We start from the raw sequence: 23,590 nt of genomic DNA, 5'->3' as shown, positions 1-23,590 counted from the left end.
TAATGACAGCCCATATTTTATTTTCATTGTAAGAAACAAAATTATTATCTAAAAATAATGATGTACAAAACATTATTTATTCAACATTAAATATTTATACACAAAAATGTTTAAAAGTATTCTGCTTCTAAGCTAAAAAATTAAAAATTTAGGTTTTGATTAAAAATAAAATTAAAAACCACTAAGGTAAAAAATAGAGAAATGTTAGAATGTGTTTTTTAATGTACATAGTGTTTAGCTATTCTACTAGGTGTCTGTGTATTAAATATGTATTTGTTCAAAAACAACACAATGATGTCGAAATAGTACTAAATAATAGATCACTCCGAACTAAAACAACGCAAGTATATTGCCACCTACAATGAAATAATTGTTTTTGTCAGTTCTGTGATACCATCATTATTTTGCGTAAAATCAATAATAATAAGCCTTTATTTACGCTGTACATTTATTCCGGCAATGTTCTTTGTTTTCCCATTCTTTTACCATCCCCCAGGCTAATATTTTTTTCCAACAGAGACGCGCCAAAGAATTTAGCGTTCTTGATTAAAACTACTTTCATTTTAAGTTTTTATTGTCGATTTACTACTATTATTATATTATACAATGCAGTCTCCTCGAAACTTTTAACATCAATACAATATATTATATACAAAGCGTATAGTTCATCAAACGGAACGGAAGAGAAAAAACTCTCTTACGGCGCGCCAACACACATACACACACAAATATACGAATTGTGCGGAATTCTTAGAAACGATTCGCATCGCAGATAATCATATAATATATAACGGTATAATATTATATATACTCCCAAAGTGTACACGTATATAAAATACGGCTCGTGTGTTATATATCGTATTTTTATGAGCTTTACGTGTAAGACTCCTTTTCAATCGATAGAATGATATATATATATATATATTATGTATAATCGTTGCGGGCAGAGAGTCGCCGTGCTAACCGGATAATGTCTTACGGGAATGGTCCGAGTGTTTTTTTCCGGTCGTCGGCATAGTAAAATATGGCGGTAGAATCACTGTCCGATAAATATATATTATAATATTATGCTCGCGGCCGAGTAAATAATAATATTGTACGGGACGACAGTCGGCGGATTCACCGCGATTTATGACAAACCAAAAGTGTGTCGACGTTTCACGTCCACGCGCGTCGCAGCCAATATTATTACATTATTACTCATTTTATTTTATTTATAACCGTTACGATATTCCGGTGAACAAAAGTGGAGGCGGCGCCCGTCTCTTGCGCCCAGTCCTCACGACGAAAGCTTTTACGCTTTAAATTAAAACGGACATTGCGCGCCGTGGTAGGTGTGCGAAAATCGTTATTATTTTTATATTTTTGTCCTTTCTTTCAGACCTCGCAAACTCGGAAACGGTCGCCTCGATTACTGCCGCAGCGGTATAATAGTATGATAATAATAATAATAATAATAGTAATAATAATAATAATATAGATTCGCTCGACTCGCCTAAACCTCTACCGTCCCAAACGGTCGTTTCAGACGCGACAGCTTTTACGAAACTGCTGCAGAACTATCACGGTGTACACACCAGCTACCAACCCCAGATTTTCGTTATTATTATTATGATTGCCGTGAACTAGGATTAAATAAAACCCGTGCGTGCTCTATTAATTACCAAAAATCGGCGACGGGAACGTTTCCGGGTAAAAAAACTTGCTAGTTAATAGATTCATAACAAGACATTACAATAACACTACCTACCCATGCGAATAAATACTTAAAAAAATTGTTAACGAATATTTTTTAATAATATAGTATTTTTATACACAAGATTTTTGAACGACAAAAAGCATCTAAACAAAATGATTTTTATTTGAATTATAACTTATACATTATTATACCTCAACCGACTGTAGTGGTCAAAAGATATTTTTTCCTGTAAAACACCAATTTTTCAATTGTTTGACAACAACTTTTAATTTTTTAACGGATTACAATCGAACCTGTATGCTGCAGTCCATGTTTCATATCTGTTGCCCGACAATTTTCTTTATTGCGCCAAGCGCCAACAACTCTATTATGTTTTTATTCACCAGAAACGTCTTTTGATGTTCTGACAGTTTGACGCAGTCAAGATGATATAATGTTGCATAATATATTATAACGATATCACGCACGGGATTAATTATTACTAATGCGTGCGTCCGTCGTCAGTCCGTCCCGGGGTAAGCGGTGTAATGATAAAAGTTGTCTATATATTCGAATTCGACAATAATAATAATAATAATAATAATCAGCTAAACTCATAAATAACACGAGTTGGAAACGGAGTGGTTGAAATTTTATTCCTTGGGGGTATAGTACGCGAGGCACGTGAACGACTCGATTAACGCGAAACCTTTTATGGCCGCGTACACCACCACGATACTGTACAGTGTACATATATATATATATATGTACACTGTATATAGATATATGAGTTTATATATTATATTTTATGTTACATAGACCACCGATGCGACTCCGAGCAAGGCACGTAGGGGATGTCAGGAAAAACCAACCTCCTCTCCACCCAGTCGTGTTTATTGTTGAATTATTTTCTCCGCTACATAATAATGTTTGACACGACGTGACACAAAACAATACCGTTTGCTGATTGGTCTAATCGTGCTAATCGGGCTTACAAACAGGCACGACGAGTAGTAGAGATTCTGCCGCACGTCATATATACTATGATATCATAGTACAACTAGTGATGTGCGGATCTTCTATGTGTCGGGATAAATCAAAAGTTATCGTTATAAAAAAATAATAAATATCATATTATTATATTATACGTGTATTTGACATCCATATACACTTTTGCATTTTACAATATTATGTTCATACGATCACTGGCAGTCGCGATGATATGTTTGGATGACTTCAGCGTCAAACCGATACTGAAACCGCACAGATGACAATAAAATAATATATATTTAGGGTATTATTCAATCAATGATTTTCCAAGTTCATATAATTTTTTTTGAAACGAAGATATTTATTTTATTCACACCAAAACAGTGGTAAATCTTCAAAATCAGGTACAATTTCAATCAATTTAAATAAAACTAACCTTAATAATATTTTCTTAAATCGTAAAAAAAAGGGGTGGTGTTGAATGAAGCATGATTTATATTGTTATTTTTTTTTTATATATATAGTACATTTAAAATGTTGCAAAAAAATGGGAGGGGGTAATGTAACGTATGTTACATAATTACGTTTATTTTATAAGCATCATAATATGCACAATAGGCATATTATGAGCTGACTATAATATATTAAGCCCCTCCAGTTTAGGTGCCACTTATATATTTTATGATTATAAGGCTCCGGCTAATATCGCTATGTAAGAGAAAGGCAGTTCCCCGCGATTCCATCACGCGCACCTGAACTCCGTACAATATCCTACCTTTTTGGTAACTTTGTTCGTATATTGTAAGTAATAATACATTTGTTTGTATTAATAATAATTTAGATCAATCGTTATTTATTTGTAATATTAGGATCCTAATACCATTCGTGTTCCTGAGCTACGGTAAAAATATATTCAAAATAACTAATTTCTTCCCTGAATATCTTATATTTAACGGGTCGGGGCCGACCACGTTACATAGGTATCTGATATTTATTGAATTTCACTATTGAATTTCTGTTAAATACTCTTTCCGACTAAATGATTATTATCACTAATATATACTGATATACATTTACTTGTAATCTGCCACTAACATTTAAAGTACTGTGACGAATATAGTAGTTATATAATAATTTATATACATAGACAGTAGACACTATACGTAAAGCAGTTGCCTCTTATTGGACTCACGGTTAATGGTCTCAAACAGTATGGTTCCGTTGTAAACGTATACTTAAATATAGAAAAAAATTCGTTAATAAAATAGTTAATGAGGTCAATTCATATTTTACGGACATTTTCCAGATTTTATCGCATAATATAGGTATAAATTTGACGATTAATACTAATCCCCGATTTATCTCATTGAAAAGAATTAAAGATTTTGTTTCATAATTTTAGTCAAAATGTACGAAACGACATTTAAAAATATATATGTATGTATTTTCTATTTTTATCGTTATCGATTTTCATATTATATTTTATGAAAGGCAACATGCAATTATTGAAATACATAAATAAACACATAATAATATGCTACATCAAGCTATTATACTATACATAGGTAGCCAAATTAAATTTTTTTTTATTACAATGTATGTGTATATTTTTATAACCGTTGACCTTTCAAATTATTGACTCATTCGGGTAATGGATTCAAATATTTTGGTCCCAAAGTGAGTGCAATAAGCGGCAACTACTGTATATGGTTATTGCTAGTTGTAAACATTGCGATAATAATGGCAGTATACATTGTGCGTAGTGGTAGTTCTAGTAGTGTTTTTTAATTTTTTTTTTTTTGAGGTGATATATTTATTACTTCTCCCCTTAAAAAAAAAGCACACAGTATAAAATAATAATAATAATAATTTGTAATGAATAAAAATACTTTATTTTTATTTTTAGCCAGTAGATACAAAACAAATAAAATTGGATTTGGATTACCTTCCTATTAATGTATGTATTAGTTTACAATTCATTCAGCGTCGAATTTATGATTCTTATATTGTAACTAGATAATGGATTCATCATGAAAACGTATAACTGTCATGTTTAACTAAAGCAGACGGTGTTTTGTCGAGGAGTTTGATATCCGCAAATATACCGTCGTTTTCTGATAACCATGGAAGGTAGTTAAAAAAAATCACTTATGTCCACACTGGTGATTGACACTCATATTGTTATTGTCGTCGAAACAAAAAAATGCCCATATTATATAATATTATTTAATATGTAACAGGGCGGGATACCGTCCGAATGTCACCTACACGCTTGTGTACCTAAATTGCCAATACGACGAGCCGGCCAACGGATGTAAATATAATATACACACTAACACTGTCGTACGTTGCTACATAGCTAGTGTGGGACATGACTCAGTTTTGGGTGATTTTCTTATCGATTAATTAATGTATGATATTTTCGATTAAAAATAGATTATATTTTAATGTACCTATAGGTGCGGTTTTTTGAAAATTTAATAATAGATATTGAAAACAATTTAAAAATGATTTACCCCAATTGTATGTGCGAGTGTCAACTCACTTCTCAAAACTGCCACTGATTTGGTTCGCTCAAATAGCTAATTATATGGAAAGTTTTACGTTTTTTAAGGGGAAAAATCGGTCAATGGAATATAATATAGAATTGACAAACAATGAAACCAATAAAACCGCACGTTGTAGTTTATTATGCGAACCCCACAGCAAGTCAGCTGACGACCTTGCAGTGAGGGCATAATACCTCAAAATAATATTTATTAGGCGACGCAGTTGGCCTTTATACGGAACATTATCGAACCACGCGTTTTCATAAAAAAGGATAATATAAAATATAGGTAACTCTATAAAAATAATAATAATAATAAGAATTAATAAAATAGCTTGTAGTATATTATTATTATATTATTATTATTCCTACCTTAAGCACGGCGAGTATGCGCCTCCTGCGTACGGATACAGTAAAACGCGACTTCAGAAAGTTATACGGTGCGCGACGAAGTTTTTTTGCGAGCAGTTAGAGTTCCGACCGCTGCGACCGACGCCGAATGACTGACCGTTATATCATAAGCAACATAAGCTTTGTATAATATGTATGTATATTGTATATACGTCATCATCGTCGTCGTCACCATAACCATTGTAAATAATAGAAAATAACATTATGCGGCGAACACGATGTATAAACGAACTACATGCTATATAGCAGACCAATAGATTTGTGGAAAGTTAACGGCGTTCTGATTGGCCGGCTTTGCCGTGCGGACACAAAACCGATAGTAGAATAACGCCTATTGATATATATATATATATCAAAGCATGACGGTTTATTATTTTTAATTATTATAAGTACCAACGATTTTCGTATCGATCAAACGCAGAAGGTTCTTGTAGCACGACTTGCTTTCCTCAATATTATTTGAACTTTTTTTGCATAGAATATATTATTTTCGAAGATTAAATGAACAAATCTTACGACAATATTACCATAATAAATTGGTCGCAGATAATCGTGGACATGGACATTGGCCCGATATATTATAAAATGTTAAATATAAATTGTATTTAACTGTTAAGTGTCAACAAAAATAGGGCGAAAAAAATATAATAAAATATCGTTCGTTATTATTATAATAATTAAATAAGTCGTTAAAACATCGCACTTAAAATCACGACAACAAAGGGCAAAGGGAGCATATTATACAGAAACAAATTATTGTGGAGTGATTATAGAAGGTATTATACCAAATAATATAATATTATTTTCAGAAATAGTGTAAACGCGTATATCTTAATGTTTTCCGTGTGTATGCGGGAGGGGGGGGGGTCCGGGTTTGCGGGTGCAATACTTTTTGGAATGCGCGAGGGTCCAGAATCGCAGTAAAGACGCGTGTTTTTGTTAAAAATTAATAATATGAATTAATTACTATACTTATGAGTGATTCGCTGCGAAGACTCGTTTCAAAATTCAAATGAAATTCACACGTCATAAACGTTACTCGCTGACCTATGCCGTGTACCTGCATCAGTGTTAACATACTATATAATATCATATTGTATACAAGATGAAACAGAATGACCTGTCAAATCAAATAACTATTGCTCTAATCAATATTTAAAAAAAAAATTGTATATAATTTATAAAAGCATGCGTTACAAGTACTTTACTAAACAATTTTCAATTAAAATTTTTTTTTTTAATAAGAAAGTAAGCAATTTTTAGTTTTATTAAAGATTTTTGGAATAATTCAAGGTTTAATTTTTAGAAAAATGTTGATAGTAAAAACGTTTACTTAAAAAGCCCATTAGTGTATTTTTACAATTTTTGAAATATCAATACTTTTTTGTAGAAAATTAATAATTCGAAACGTAATCACTTTTTTCAAAATATTCTTTACGGGAGTATTATTATTATTATTATTATTATTATTAATTTATTTCTCAAGATAAGAATACTGGACCTCACTGAGTATTCTCATATGGAGTTACTATGTGTACATGAGTATAATTATTACTAGTATATAAGTTACATGTTGTATCGTGTTTAAAAATTATTAATTATAAAATATTAAGTAAAAATATGTGTTTACTGACTAGTGAAACATTAAAATTAAACAAAAATTAAAAAAAATTAAATGTATGAACTTGAAAAACGTTAATAATTAGTGTATAAAAACATAAATAGAAAAATAGGATTTGTATTATCAGACTTCAGTAAATCTTAAATTATTTAATACCTAACCATAATATAATATTTTTCATACGTTTAACTACAGTATACTGTTATGTTTTTCTTTTTTCAGATCTTTCCGTTACATCTTGTATTACATAATTTATAATAATATTTTATTGTCGATTACGGGAACGAAATATTATTATTTTAAAATGTGTCTGCGCTAACGTAATTACTCTTTGGAAAGGATTTTATTCCCCATACAACTACATACGAATATATTTATATAACATAATACTATTATATATACCTACCGTATTTTTGTAAATGTTATTAAGACGGTTACGTCGAAAGAAATGAATTTTTTTGTTTCAGAGATAGATATGCAAACGGTTTTTTTGTTCTCAAAACGAACTTTAGACGGCGCCTTAAATAATCATATTATTATTGTTTAGATAATACGTTTTTATTTTTTACCTGCATACGTAACGCGTTACATTACGTAAAAATTCCAACAAGGATCTCGTATAAATAAATACGTACAATATATATATTTGTGTGTGTGCGTGTCATGTTAACCTATAGGTAGTGAATAAATGATTTAGAGATAGTCACACGAAAACATTTTTCTTCCATTATAATATGTGGATTGTTGTGTTCTTATTATGACTATTATAAACTACCGTGTATGGGGTAGAGGAATGTAAACAATAAACAGAAATGGCTTTTCCCTGTGAGGACTTTTGCGTATTATTATTTTAAATTATAGTTTTACAAGAAAAACGGGTTTTTTTATTTAGATGACTACATAATATACCTTTATACGTCATATACAGCGCAGTCAACACTTATGAGTATTACAATCGTATTGCGTTTAAAATCGTTGAATAATATGATCATAATACGCTATGTACAATTATTATTTCGATACTTGCATGTCGTATACGTGAACGATAAATCAAATAACCATACACACAAACAATTATAACATAATAACACTCGTCAAGCAATATTACATGCACCTACTTACATTCAAACATAATAATTACACACACCATTTCATACGTGGGCTGCTGACCAACACAACCGGAGGCACAATTATTCTTAAATACTAATTACATTTTTGATGTCTCAACTCACATGCTTAATTTACCTGCTTACTTACGACTGTGCTAACACTTAATCTAAAAATACGGTATATATAACAGATTGTGGAAGAACGCAGTAGAAATAGTTTTTTAAAAAAATTATATTTTATATCGTTTGTTTAGCGGAGAACGAGACGTCCAAAATTGTATGGTGATGTCGTTAAACCAATATTATAAAAAAAAAAATTATTTACACTAAAACGTTTTTAAAACTTGTTCAAACCTATTAAAACGTAAAGAATATTTTTATCGTTCGATAAGACAAAGGAATATCGTCACTTATTGACGGTTTTCTTTTTATAGTCATTTACTGTGAATATACATTATCTATAATATACATACACAAAGACTTCGTGACGTCACAATATTGTTACTGCAATAATGGAGTACAAGCACAACAATATTGTGTCACTTTTTAAACGTTCAAACGTTTGCACTAGACGAAAAACTCGACACATCGATCAGTTATCTATACTTTTTTTTTTACAACTTTTTTCGAACAAACAATGCGGGATTCGTGCAATCGTGACCAATTCAGTGAGAGAGTGTGTGTGAGAAAGAGACAGGGAAAGAAAGAGAGAGAGGAAGTGATACTTTTTGTACTGAATTTCAGAAAATATTGATCGTTTAAACGTTTTGAAAAGCTGTGAAAACACAAAAGTTGTTCAAAAAGCTTTCGTGGAGAAGAGAAAATTTACTCAATGCAGTTTTTAAGCCAATAAATATATTATGCAGTGTTGTTCAGAACCTAAAGTGTATAGTAGTTTACCACGGATATAATAATATTTTTATACTTACCTACTACATTATTAGTATATGATTTATAGCCTAATAAAAATCTGAACACTTTTAATCATTTCGCATAGGTTCTATTAAACGCACATAATGTAATATAATGAATAATAATAATAATTAATTATTGTCCGTTGACTTGCTTCTACGCATATACATACATAATAATATTAAGTAGGTACGTATTGAATGTTTAACGATTTAATTTATTTCCTACTTTTATTATTTGACCTTATTCGCGCGTTGGTGTACCTACTTAATATTATGTACAGCACGACTACTCCACAGCGGTCGTTGACCATTTATTCACATGAATACTCAATTATAGTTTACCCTTTTTTTCAAGTATATCCCAATAGTGTCTGAAAATGTTTTAACCACCGACTGATCGATAACGACTCGTATCTCTTATAAAGCGAAGTTGTACAAATCGATAACCGTCCCCCCCCCCCACCATCGTCCCCACACCTTGTCCACTTGTGTAGGTATGGTTAAAATTCGCAATGCTTAATAAATAATAACATGGAACCTATGGGGGGGGGGGGATACATTAAGAACTACGTGGACTATCGTTTCCCGCTAACGAATTGTACACAATTACGCATCTGATGATGGTTTAAAATAAATATATATCACGACAGAGCAGGATCATTATGAACGACTATAATGTGGTTTTCGTTGCACGCAACAATTTATTATTTATTTTAATTTTCCACCATGTATATAGTCGGCTGTACGACTGTGGAAAACCATTAAATAGTGTATATTATATGTACCCATGGCATTTTTAAAGACTTATATTACATACACGCATATTTAAATATTAAAAAGTCAATATATATATATATAGGTTACATACCAAAAACTATTGAAGAGATTCGTAACGTTTCGAGACTTAAAACCACGTTGTTCGAGTATATATTATAATATACTATAATATTGCGATTATAAAAAATTCACTGGTAAAAATTAAAGGTAAATAAAATGACAATTTTAAATCCTCGTCCTAAGTTTTTCGTCAAATTATATGATTTCATTATTCTTTCGGTGACATGGCATTACTACTGTACACAAAGTGATATTGTGTATTTGAAATTTAAGCAATATATTTACATATTGTGTTTAAACTAATTTTAGTTTAAAATGTTAGTTTTCAAACAATAAAATAGGATATAATATGATCTACTGTTCACGATTGCCGATCCAGACATCCATCAATTTTGAAATTGTGATCCTCAATGTTATTATGATCTTCGCACACGGAAAAATGTTGCAAAGGAACTGGTATCGGTATAACTGACTATACTATAGACAGGGTAACAGTAATCATTCATTATCTCGAAAATTATTAAAGTTCTAGGCAATATATTTCTGCATTTTACTTTTATATGTGTTTCAAAAAGTCGGAAAAGCTGGACAAATGCAAAAGTTGTTCAAAAAGCATTTACGGTAAAGAGATAAAATACTCGGTGCTATTTTAAAACCAATAAATCTACTATTCACGATCACCATTCCAGACATTCACCTAATTTGGAAAATGTGATCAACAATGTTATTATAATCCTCGCTCACGGTGAAATTTCGTAGAATGAACATGTATTATCATATCATATTATATAGCTATATCTTCTATTTTGAGGGCCAAGCAGTATGCAAAAAGTTTAGCTCCCATGTGGCGATGCCACAATAAAATAAAAAAAGCTATATCTACTACCTATAGACAGGGTGATGCTTATAACAGTAAACACTTTATCTCAAAAAAAATATTAACGTTCTGAAAAATATACTTTTGCATAATTTAAATTCATTAGAAAACCATATTTTTTAAGCATTCTACTTTTTTAAATTGACAACAATTTTTAATTTTATATATTCTTAAGCATAATGTTTTTTTGAGAGTTTTGATATATATATATATATTTAAATTAAATTTAAAACATGTAGTTAATTAGTTATAAGTACTTATAAAGTTTAGATGAGCAACGCTGTGAACCAACATTTTGTGGGAGAACCCTGTGGGCTGTGACACTACTCAGTTCTTCTAAACTTTAAATAGGTACTAACTAATTAACTACTTTTTAATAATTCGATTTTATGATAAAAAATTCTCAGAAACTTATTTTATTATGAATTATGAACATAAAAATGTATTTTATCATAAAAAAAGTGAATTCTTAAACAATTAAAACAATGACAATCAAGAGAAAAAAATCCTAATTTTTTTTCAAAAGTGTTTCATACCTAATGAATCGAAATTGCGTAAGAAAAATATTTCCAAAATCGTTAATACACTTTTTAATATGATAAGTGTTAACCGTTAAAAGAATCAACCACCGACATATTCAGTAAATAATATAATACACTACATGGATCAAAGTTGACGATTTCTAAAAGAAGTCTGCAATACTTAATATATAGAGTACATAATACGTTATTATAATATTATAGCGTCATGTACCTATAGGTTAGGTTACAACACGATAGGTAGGGGATACAGTATTGCGGTGCACAAAACACGGATACCATCGCACGCGTACCTGCAAGAAACTGGGTTAAGGGTCTATCGTATGAAGATAACAAAAATCCGATTTCTCTAAAAGTTCGAGTGTGGTGACTTTTGGCTTAGTTTTGTAATTGCGGACTGCCGTGGGTACGAATTCCCGTTCATTACATATAATATAAAAATGTAAGCAATATATTATATTTTGTAATACTGGATAATCTATTTAACAAAAGTCATTCATTATTTCAAAAACTAAGAACGTTTTTGAAAATGATATTTACATAATTTTAAGTGATTAAAATAAAAGACTATTTATACATAAATATTTTTAATTTTAATAGTTTTTTTAATTTCAAATTGATATAATACCTTATTACCTAACAGAATATTTTTTAGAGCACTTAAAAATCGAATTTTGAATGAGTAGTGTATGAGTTATAACTTCATAAATGTTAAAAGCTTAGATCAACGGAGTGGAGTGGTACAAGGGTACTCCGCAAAATGTCGGTCCACTACTTCACTCAACAGTAGGTACTTTAAATACCTATTTAAGTACCTTTTACTAATAAACTACTTCTCTAAAATTTGATTTTTATGTATCGAAACGCACTAAAATTTTGCTTCAGATTACCATATTATACATATTATTATGAATACAACGTCATTCAAAAGTGTAAAACCTTAAAAAAAATATAATTTTCAAAAATGTTATTTTGTAAGGACATAAAATTATTTAAAAGAAATATTTTTAAAAACGTTAGTGTTTTTTGAAAATATAATGAGTATGCCTTATGCCAAATGGTTCACCCCATATATGTATTTTACGTATACATATAATTATTATATGTATACCTACATCCTACACTACTCATAGACCGTATTATGTGCAATTAAGTCCACTGTCAGAATAACGAGTGCTTGTCACACTATTAAAATATTATAATATTATATAATTTCATGAACAACGGCATGCGTTATAATATAATTTTATGTTTGATGGCAAATATAGGTAATAAGTATTTACCGCATACCCGTTTACCCACTCGGGAATTCATTATACATATAATATCGACATATCGCCATCGCCCTACTCGTACCTACGTATAATATTATAATATTATGTACATCGGTACATTTGATTATAATGAGGACGACCATGTCGATGAAATAGTATAAAGGTATACACATTTGTATGTGTATTTATATATATATATATATATATATATATATATATGGCATCAAAGTATGTGAAAAAATAAACCCCTTTTTTAATTTGAATTTTTTTCCGCCAATATAATAAGTAACACCTAACTCCTCCTCGTTTAACGCGCACGCCACGAGTAAATATATATAGTCTAACTATGTAGGTATGATTGTATTATATATAATTACGCACGGTCGAGTTTAAATAAATATATTAAACATGTACGTGCTATAATAATGTTGTGCATAACATGAAGTTCGAGGATGCCGTAATTAAACGCGAAACGTTTTTGAATATTTTATTTAAAAAAATACAAACACGATACATTCGCGAGGTTACTGTGACATACGCCATATTTCATTATTGTTTTATAACAAGATACCTACAAAATAGTAATAATATAATCCTCTTAATATTATAACCTGTTCATTTTTTAATATATCTCGGTACCTATAGTACCTACCTACAATTTAAGATTAACCATCGTTTCGACCCTAAGCGGTATAAATGTATAAATATATATTATCAACATACTGTTAGTATAAATTTATAATAATGCAATATTCGAGAACTGTCAAGCCGTTGGAGAAAAATATCATAATAATATTATGTACCTATTATTATTAATTACTAGTATTCGTACACAATGAGATTCACTCACAAATTAATATAAAATTATATATTACGTATATTCTCATCGTATTTTACGTGGCTACAATACTATATCGATGATCGATTGACTTAACACGTGTACATTCTCGCCAGATTTTTAAGGGTGTACTCACGTATATTATTAATCCAACTTCTATATTTGATATGGTACCATTGGATTACTGAGTAAGTGATAATATTTATATTTCTACGTACTCATTATTTCAAAAAAGTTATAATTTTATTATGAATATATTTGTCCATACCCAATGATAATATTTGTATACTGTATTGTATTGCAAATCTACGTTGATAATAAATTATTTTATATACATCATATACGTTCTTACTTTTTTTAATAACGACATTTTAAATTTAATATTCCTAAGCAGAATATTTTGTGGTGTATTTGTATATATATATATAAATGCATACAAATCGAATTACAAATAACGGGTGATTAACTAACGAGTTATAATCGATTGGAATTTAAAGTTCAAATGTGTGGAGGAGTAGTGACACTGCAGTGCTACGTTCCATCATATTCACCATGATCACAAATTTAAACACCGGCTTACAACTAATTAACTATACTTATTTGATATTAAAATTCGTATTCTCCTATCAAACTCCCCAGAAAAATGTTTTGCTTAAGAACATGAGATTAAAACCTATGTTCTTCAAAAAAAAAAAAAAAATGTTTACGATAAGCAATTAAAAAACAAATATTTTTTTATATATTGAATTTAGATACTTAAATCACAATTTGTGATCATTATTATAATGATTTTGTGTCATACACTAACCGAGACCAAGTTTTAATAGGCTATTGTCACGGTCGGCGTTTCGTCGTAGCCCGTAGGAACCAATTTTATTGTTATGGTAGAAATCTGTATAGAATTTTAATAATATTATCATTGATTTAATACCTCATAACTAAAAATAATTAAATCACGATGAATGACCTATATAGCATGCATACCAAGTTAATTGTTTATTTAAAAATATTTATCCACCGCTCTCGCATTATGTTTTTTCTTAGACGTCGCAATGATCAGTCTATATTTCAGTGTTTTTCAAAGTTATTTCATCTCCTACCACTACCATACAATTTTTATTTTTTTACCTTTTTTTCACCCCCAAACACTTTGAATCGAAAAAGTTTTAGTATGGAGATCATGTCAAGTCTAATCAAATCAGCTACCTATACATTTTTTTTACCTCACCACGCACGACACGAACGGAACGACTACACAAATTGTTATAAAAATCAAATAATACTGAGATACAAAATATTTCAACAACCCATCGTGGTTAACATTTTATGATTATTTAACTTGTTCGTTCACAATATTAGTTTAGAGTAAGTTTTGTGTGAGTTGCGAAAAAAAAACAATTATGACTAGTTAACTAAACGTACCTATTCTTATATTATTAAATTATTCATTAAAATATACATATTATTTACAGAACGTATACAATATTATGAATACCTACTATTATAACTAATACTAAATAATACGTATGAAGTATATTACATCGATTCACAAAGATTTTACGTATTTATTTCGACTGAGTTGAGAGAGGGATTATAATAATAACATTATAATATGTTTTTATACCGCTACGTTTGCAATATGCATATTATATTATTATGCGCAAATAATAATAATATTAAATTCAGTTGCATATCATGATGTGCGGACGATTATAACAAACATATATATATATATTATATTATAATTATTATCTATTTACTTGCGCGCCCTGCAGCTAATACAACGACGTCGGAGTTGATTGAAATTCAGAAGCGACCGAGAAAAAATAATCAGAAATCACTGCCTACTTCACATATTATATTATATTTTATTAATAATTATTACACCGACGACGGCGATAATTAGATATCCGTAACGTGTAAAATATATTAGTAGTCGCCTAGCTAGTGTGGTGCTAAATTAATGAAGTATACGGTTGACAAATTTGTAGTACGTCAATATAATTTGTTGATGAAATAAAAAATTATGATGGAGATTTAACACTCCTGTATCATTATCGTCACCGTCACCGCGGAAATCACTCGTACCACCCCCCCCCCCCCCCTTTCACCACGAGTACCATATATTATGGTATTTCCAATAACCTCATCGTTTTTGCGTCGTTGTTTTCGGTGAGTGAGTGAGTGAGGTTTAGACGACCACCATTTAACCGTGATTATGACAGCGGGTCGCTTTAGTAAAATCAACTACACTATCCACCATAAACTATGATTTTCAAAAATTAAATTGGGTCTGTGGTTATCTAAATTGTTTGGTTAGTAAGCAGTATACCAAAATATTGTGTTTATAAGTAAATTGTAAATACCATTATACATAAATAAATTATTAATAATTATATTATATGCATGGTATAAGTATATAATATTGCATATACTATAAATTAGAATCTTTAAAATTTTTTTTTTTGTAGCGAATTCATGGTTCACGTTACCGGGGTGAAGTGTTATGAAGTCATCTAAACCGAGTTTCCACTAAACCGTGTAGTGTACCTTTGAATGTAATATTCAACCTCCAGGTACTAGGTAACGTATTACCAACGTTTTGTTACCAACATAATAAAAAAAATATATGAAACACATCACGATACGGTGTAATGGAAATCCGGCTCAATTCGGTTTGGATTGATATGCGGGGGAAAAACCGCTCAGCGTGAATGTCGGAAAATGTTTTGCCGTGGATATCGCATTGCAAAGTTGATGTGATCAAATCCCGGATTTTAGAGGACCTCACGTACCACTATTATACAAATAGTCGGGCACGGGAAACGACCACCACTAATAGTAAATTGATAAAATCTTTTCGGACATTTGCTCCGATGCAATTCACCGATAATTGTGGTCCGATAATACAAAATCCTATCGTAAAATAACTATTAGGTAATAAATGGTTGTAGGCTGTATATATATCCCCCAATATCGATTTTTTTTTTACATTTTATAGCTAGTCATTGGTCAACTGAAGCTAAATGTTTTGAAATATTTTGCATACTGAATAATGCTGTATACTTACCACATTTTTTTATCTATAATAATTCGTCAAATCAAAATTCTAATTTTTGGAAATTGTTTAGTATAATTAAGGACCATAATATAATTCGAATTATTTGAATTTTTTATACACTTAAGGAATGTCTTGTGGCGATAAAAATTCTTTTTTTTTTAATGAAGAACCAACTTTTATTTCTATAAGTATTACTAAGCAGTAGATTTTTTGAAATTTTATATGTATCTAAATACAAATTTAAAAAAATAGTTTCTGATTTATTAAAATGCATTAATCCACACTACACACTACACTAATGTTAATTATCCTTAAAAATAGTTTCATATCAGCATACAATAGATGTAATATTGAATCTAGTATATATTATACTCGAACATATTTTACGAATTATTTAATGATGATAACTTAATATTAATATTACGACGTATTCATTTATCTTGATGTTTGGGTTGAAGAGCCTTATCTAATATAATATCATGAACTATAAAATCATTCCCAATTACCAGTTTGGATTTAGATTTAACAAAAAAAAATCAAAACAAAGATATAATTTATAAATATAAATCAAACTTTACAATTCACCAACTCCACCCACTGTTGATTTTACGTCTTTTGGTATGAAAAACAAACTATACTGTGCAGCTATTCTCCTAGATGTGGCACGGGCTGTTGATAGGGTATGGAATAAGGAACTTCTTTTCAAGTTGAAACGAATAATATGTCCATAATCGATTTTATCTTCTTATAAAATCCTACATAGAAAACCATATTCGAGGTCAGAGTTCAGTTCTGTTCCACTAAATACCCTATACTGGTTGGAGTTCTTCGAAGTAGTGACATTACTACACCTTTTCTTTATTACAAAACTATTTGCTCACGATACTCCATATTATAGTTTAGTTTTTACAATAATAATAATACAATAATAATGGCTTTTAATAAAGACCCAATAACTATCTCCAAATTAATTCAAAAACGCCTTGATATAATTTAATGTTTGTTTAACCATTAGAAGAAAATTAAGTATTAATTCCTAAGTCCTCAACCAAGTCTTCATTTATAACTGTATCTTTACGCTCTGAGGTATGTCCACCAGTCAAACTAAACACAATTCCTACAGACGATATTACAAAGTAGGTAATATAAAATATGTATAGTGGTCAAGTGTATTCTGCAGTTAATACAAAAAATAACGATACTCCATAGGATTATTTCCATTATTCTCCATATGGTTATTTTTCTCTGCATATGGTTTACAATATTATTTAAATAATGGACCCAACTGAAATACAATGGTCTTGGTCTCGCCAATTGTTTAGATTCGTTCTAAACTACACACGATGTAATACGATGCAATATTTCTATTGATATTTCTGTCGGATTATCGATTTGTGGAATATCGCATCGTATTGAGTTTTTTCTTTCCACACACGCCTATCATAAGTTTTTACTCGCATATTTATGTATTACTTTCGTGATTTTCACACTCGTGAGTCACGACCCTGCGGTGGAAATCCAACCGTCAAATAATATATTATAACAATATAATAATCGATTGCCAAAGGAAAAAAAAATGTTAAAAATGGAATCCTAAGCGGCCAACGCCCACCCCCTCCCGACCAGACAGACTACACTGGGTCGTCGGAATAACCACCGCCCAATATTATATTATAATATAAGCATGCTAAGTACGCATAATGTCCGTCTGTACGAAATTGTATAAAAGTTTATTATATAAGGTGATTAATCAAATATCCTTTAAAAAATGCTTTTATTCAAATTTTGATTTTTGGAAATTTTATGTAGATTTGAAAAACATATTTTCAAATAATCAAGATTTTTTATACTATTTAGGTAGTGTAGGAGTATCCCGTAACGATATAAAATTATTTCAAATTAGAAACATACTTTTTTGACAGTAAATTGTTTATTAGATAATTTTTTGAAATTTCAAAGCATCCCAATCGAAATACGAATTGAGTAGTTTGTGAGGTATTAAACTTTATAATATAGGTACTAAGCTGGAGTATAGTCCTTATAGCAAGGTTTATCAAGTTTAAAAAAGATGTTATATATTTTAGCTTAGTACTTGGTATGATATTTTTTACAAATTATAAAATGTATTAATTATAATTTTATAATTTGGATTACGGCATCTGCTATCTGTGCCGAGTAATACAAAAACCAAATTGTCAATATTAAATCCAAGAGATATGACTACATGAGTATACAACTATATGCTAACTACAGTAAAATCAAAAGAGGTCGATGGTCGTGGTATTAAACAATTCAAATAATATCGATCAGAAAAATAATAATTGTCACGGAATAATATTATATATTTTTGAATTCTTACCTGCGACTTGACGGCCGCCAGGTGCATTTGCGCGGTGCGAAATTCGAATCTCTTGATGCTGATGTCCTCTTGAAGTTCATTCGCCTTGCTGAACATCGACTGTTCCAGGCTCCTGTTGAAGAAACAGACAAATAAAAACGTCAAACAATAATAATTTATATTTGCCAAATACGAAAATGTAATGCGTGCGAGTATGATATTTTACTCAAAACGATTTCGACACTAATTCAATAGGTAGTTCATTAGTAGCATAGATCTACCTCTAACTCAGTTATAAGACTGGAAAACCAAATCGTTATTCGTCCGTCCTCATACTATAAAATCTCGAAACTTATTTTGTTGTGCTCGCCCGCGCCGACCGGAAACAATTGGATGGCACGCGGGCAGTACAAGTTAAAAGCACTTTAATCATCAGGAAATGTCAGTAAAGGCTTTTTCGTAGGCGGTTTAAAATTTGAAATTTAAAATTTTCGACGACGAAAACTATGAGGAACATATTTTTTTTTGCAACAAAACGTTTCCAATTACCCACATTCACATACCATCCTCCGCGACTCGTCATAATATGCGATAGGTACCTACTAATAATTATATTAAAATTATCATTACGTCCACTATTATAGCCATGCTATGATAATATCATATTTATACTATAGGTGGGCATTGTCCACGAGCATTTGAAAACGTATATGTATATTATTATTGTAACGACCGGCGAGCGCGATTAACGGAAATCGGAGGAAACGGAACATAGTACCTATTAAACGGTCGATTAATCCCGTCGTGTCGATGAGCCCCATCATAAACGAGATTACTATCGACAAGAGAAAATATTGCACCCCCACCGCAGAGACCATGTATTATATTATATACGTGAGTACAGACACGTGTACCGCGAAGTACTTATCACTGTGGAGTTATTTTCTCCGTAAATATATGTGTCGTTAACACAACACATTTGCTCATTACTTAATCACTCTCATCTGTGTAATTGAAACGCGATAATATTATCACTAATTAACTAGTTAATGGTAACTGAGTGTTGGTGCTATGTACGGTTTTCAAGCATCTAAAACATTACAGAAAAATATACCTCAGCGTTCGAGTGAAAAAAATAAGAATAAAAACTATGACGACGAAATGGGTAAAAATGTGCAATTTTTGTTTCCAATAACGTTGCGTGTTTCAATGACTTTAAACTACATAATATAGGTACGATATAAAAACATTTATTCTCAACACCACACAAATTGTCCAAGAAACATACTAAATAGGTAGTGATAAAATGATCACCGTTTAAGGTGATACAGAGTGATTCTTTTAACATTCAAAATTTTAATATTTGATCAAAAAAAGAGCGTACTAACGTTTTTAAAAATATTTTACTATTTGTTTAAGTTTTTTTCGACTTGAAAATTAACGTTTATAATTAGTTTCATATTTTGAAACAGAATATTTTTGTAAGAGTTATGATGTATAAAATTGAATTTATTTTATACTTAGATGGAATCTGCTCATAAAAACTTTAAATACTTTTAAGTTATAAAAGTACTTAATATAATAGTATTAAAGTTATAAGTTATAAATAACTGCTTGGTAGAAATTCGATTTTTGTGCATCAAAATTACCAGAAAATATTCTACTTCAGAATATGAAATACTTTTATTCGGAACTTTCAAAAAAGTAAATACTTAAAAAATGATGACGATACGTTAATACATTTAAATTAAAAAAAAAAAACATTTTCGATAACTTACTGTATATTGTTAAATAAATCACCCTGTATATGTATATATTATTACTCCAATAGAAGTAGACTCGTTCACAGTGTTAAACCTTTAGACGGGATGGGATTGGGCTTGGTGGGTGGTGGGTGTTGGAAGGCAGACGTCGCATAATTTTACACTACATTAATTTTTGGTTATTGTTATAATATATTATATCTACTGTGAAACTTTAATTTAACTCACACCGAAACTATAATAACCTATAGGCGCATACTATTATTATTATTAGCCTTAGTAACTTTGAACTCGATAAAACGTTGTTCGTGCACTATATAAATTTGAATTTAAATTTGTTCAACATTGATTATTTATAGAATAGGTACCTATTGAATAGTCAAATAATTATTATGTTGTCCTGAATATTATATAGGTATGTACAATGTATCTGAAATAGAAAAATTACTCGTAACACGGAACCGGAAAAATTATCCCTGACGTTTTATGTTCATGTTGTAGTTATTGTAATTAAGTTCTATAGTATTATTATTACTATTATTTAATATAGTATAAACTATTAAGTACTTAGATACGTATTTGACTTAAGCTCTGTTGGTAAAATGATTAAAACTTATTATAGTAGTAATGTATTTATTTTTTTATGTTTTGTTGATATAACTGCAGACTTTGTAAGTAACGTATTATAAAGAAAAAAAAATTCAAATTCAAACAATATGCATGTGATACAATACCACTATAACATAGTATTACACAGGAGTTACGTAAATATAATAGATATTTCTAATTTTAATAGTATTTTTCAAATATTTATATTTTTTGTCCTATTATTATTTTTCTGAAACTAACTTACTGTACATAGTAAAATTTAATATTATCGTCAAATAAAAATGTTTGCCCTATCGTTGGTTTTAATAATGTCTTGAATTTGTCGAAACATTTTCAACGGTCACTAATTAATTGGTACTCAACAATTATTGTGATTTTATTTATTTTACACTGTGTGTTGATTTTCAATCAAACAACTTCGTGAATCTATACCTACTTAGTAAATTAAAATTTCAAGCAAATAATATAAAGAATGAAAAATATACGTATCGGTTATGATAGAATAGACGTTATAGTGGCGCCATTTCAATTTTCTGTAAGAGGTGCCAAAGGTCAAACGGTCAAATTCGTTTCCTTTACTTGCACACATATTATGAAGTTTGTTTGATTTATCATAAAATAAAAAATATTGTAAATATTAACTTTGCACTATCATTAAAAAAGAAAAATATTTTACACGTAGAAGTTCTATAGAACCGGTATGTATAAAGATTAGTTAATTTAGATTGTTGACTCATTGGAAAAATTAATTCGTTATATTGTTTCAAAAATAACAGTTAATATAACTCATTAATTAATTAATGGTTTTAAATATTTAATTAATTTCAAAAATTAATGGCGTTATTATAAAATTGTGATCAATTTTTGATATTTGTCGACACTTTGAGATATAATCACAAAGGTCTGCTGCAGGTTATTTATTATATAATATTATAATTATCGCAGTATGAATTAATAATATAGCGTTTCATTATAAATTGTTCGTCATAAATTTAAATATATGACTTAATTTATCATTATCGATAATGGAAAATGTTTAACACAATTGAAATTAATTTGATTTAGTGCATGTCCATATTTGTGTTTCACTCGTGTTTATTTATTTGACAACGACATTTGGTTTGTTATTACATATTTATTTATTGTCTACCATACTATTTTACACAACGTTGTCTGGTGTAAGCTTAATATTACAATTTAATAAGTTTCTTACAAACTGTTATTTATTTAGATTTGTAATTGTACTTAAAGCGCTTCAATAGAATTGAAAAATTAATCTCGAACTTCAAGTGTAGCGAAATTAGCAGGATAAATTTAATTATATTTTTCATAATTCGTTTTATTTCTATGGTCAGGTTTTGCAATTTATAAAAATTAATTCATCTTATAAGAGTCTTACCAAATAATTAAAATACATTTACTAAATAAATATTATATTGCTCAAGATTAGTGATCAAGTCAACATTAGTGGTTAGAAAAATGTGGTCAGAAATGTAGAACGTCACAACGATATTAGATTAAGATTCCCTAATATCTCTATTGGGGAAAAGCCTTCTTTCTAAAAGGCTTTTATGCAATTGTTCATAAGATTTACAAGGTATTATAGCATTAATTATAATACAATCTTTATTCAAACTCTAAGCGATGTAACTGTTATTGAGAAATTAAAAAAAAAAACAGTGCTCTTCAAAATAATCTGTTAGGTGCCTACTATGCAACATACAATGTAGAACAACTACCCAGTTACCTACTCAGGTACAATATAAAATGAATAGAAATTATAATGAACATATATTTCAACAAAATAAAAAACTGAAAAAATGAAAAAAAATGTTTAACCATACCGATTATTAATTAAAATATACTTTGAATTTCACTCCATACACATTAACTAGTTATATTTTTATGGCCAAATAAATTATATAGTCATTTAGTTAGAGCATATATTGCGCTTGAACAGAAAACAATTTTGTACAGATGTTTAGAAAAAGTTAAATCTTAAATGACAATATTTCTAAAGTAAAACATATCATATAATCTAGCATCTAGCTCACTACATTATTTGTAGACAACGTAGAATTCAGTTATTTAAGCACCGAATTTGTATATCAAAAGAGATGTAGAGAGATCAAAGTGAATGGTAATATTATAATACACTGAAATTAATTGAAATACATTAAAAT

At 29.6% G+C, this 23,590-nt stretch overlaps 1 protein-coding gene across 13 annotated transcripts in view; it reads right to left on the bottom strand.

Annotated features, from left to right (window-relative positions):
* The window catches only part of LOC132951880 (uncharacterized), a 278,489-nt gene that overhangs the window by 108,099 nt on the left and 146,800 nt on the right, over positions 1-23,590 (bottom strand). For all 13 annotated transcript variants that reach the window (XM_061023904.1, XM_061023905.1, XM_061023907.1 and 10 more), the window contains one exon: positions 19,057-19,168. In XM_061023904.1, coding sequence (XP_060879887.1) covers positions 19,057-19,168 — 112 coding nt within the window. The remainder of the gene's footprint in view (positions 1-19,056; positions 19,169-23,590) is intronic.

This window comes from Metopolophium dirhodum, chromosome 9 (assembly GCF_019925205.1).
Source record: "Metopolophium dirhodum isolate CAU chromosome 9, ASM1992520v1, whole genome shotgun sequence".
In the NCBI taxonomy this organism is placed as follows: Eukaryota; Metazoa; Arthropoda; class Insecta; order Hemiptera; family Aphididae; genus Metopolophium; species Metopolophium dirhodum.
Note: the sequence above shows the minus strand (reverse complement) of the source record. Positions and strands in the feature narration are given on the sequence as shown.